The following is a 961-nucleotide window of genomic DNA, read 5'->3' as shown; positions in this document are numbered from 1 at the left end:
TGGAATTTATTACCACAGATGATTGTGGAGGACAAGTCATTTGGTATAAATAAACAAGATACTGTATTCTTGATTATTAAGGGTGTCAAAGGAAATGGGGAGGAGACAGGTGAATGAGTTTGAGAGGAAACGACAAACCAGGTATGATCAAATGGAGCAAATAGCAGTTTTGGTTCCTTTTTCTTATGGATGCAGAGAAACTGGGTGGCCCTTCATCTTTTTTCAGATGAACCCACACTCTTTGCCTCTGCATTACCCACTGAGCTGCAGGTGGCTCAGTGACAAGAGATGCTGACGTATCCAGAGCTTATACCTCACCAGTCAACTCGAGGCTGCTTGACTGAGTCGGCACATGGCCTTCTGGTAATATATCCCGTCCTTATTTTTCCAGTGTGCCTCCGAGGAAAGAAAGTGGATAACAAGTGCTACTTGCCGATGAGTGGAGAAAAGACATTTCACAAGGCATCTGATGACTGCATCCTACATGGTGGGACCCTGGGTTGGGCTGAGGATGAGGAGGAAAATCAGGCTCTGTTCCAGTATGCCAGGAAGAAGGTGGGAAAGAACCGCAACATCTGGATTGGAGTGACAGACATCACGGTGGAGGGAACCTGGGTGGATATGAGGGGCACACCGGTCAACTACACCAATTGGGAGACTGTGACCTCCCAGCAGCCTGACGGCGGCAGCAAGGAGAACTGTGTGGCACTTTCAGGTCTTGCCAATGGCAAGTGGCTTGACAAGCCCTGTCACTTTCAATACAATTACTTTTGTCAGTTCAATATTCTTTAAGTTTTCCTGGTTAGTCCAGCTTTCTGCCAGAGCTCAGCCTGACTTCACTCTGCTGCTGATGCTTATGTTTTTTATTTGCTTGGAGATCCGGCATGGAACAAGCTCTTTGAGCCGTGGTGCCCAGCAAACCCACTGAATTAACCTCATCATGGGAGAATTTACAATAACC

The 961-nt window shown here is 46.9% G+C and overlaps 1 protein-coding gene across 1 annotated transcript; it reads left to right on the top strand.

Moving 5' to 3' along the window:
* Positions 1-391: 391 nt before the first annotated feature.
* Positions 392-727, top strand: LOC140192496 (tetranectin-like; the record flags this gene model as incomplete). Its single annotated transcript, XM_072250083.1, has 1 exon — positions 392-727. A coding segment is annotated over one exon (336 nt), but the record flags the coding sequence as incomplete, so codon positions are not given.
* Between the last annotated feature and the right edge of the window lie 234 nt (positions 728-961).

The sequence above is a fragment of the Mobula birostris genome, unplaced genomic scaffold, assembly GCF_030028105.1.
Source record: "Mobula birostris isolate sMobBir1 unplaced genomic scaffold, sMobBir1.hap1 scaffold_1532, whole genome shotgun sequence".
Taxonomy (NCBI): Eukaryota; Metazoa; Chordata; class Chondrichthyes; order Myliobatiformes; family Myliobatidae; genus Mobula; species Mobula birostris.
Note: the sequence above shows the minus strand (reverse complement) of the source record. Positions and strands in the feature narration are given on the sequence as shown.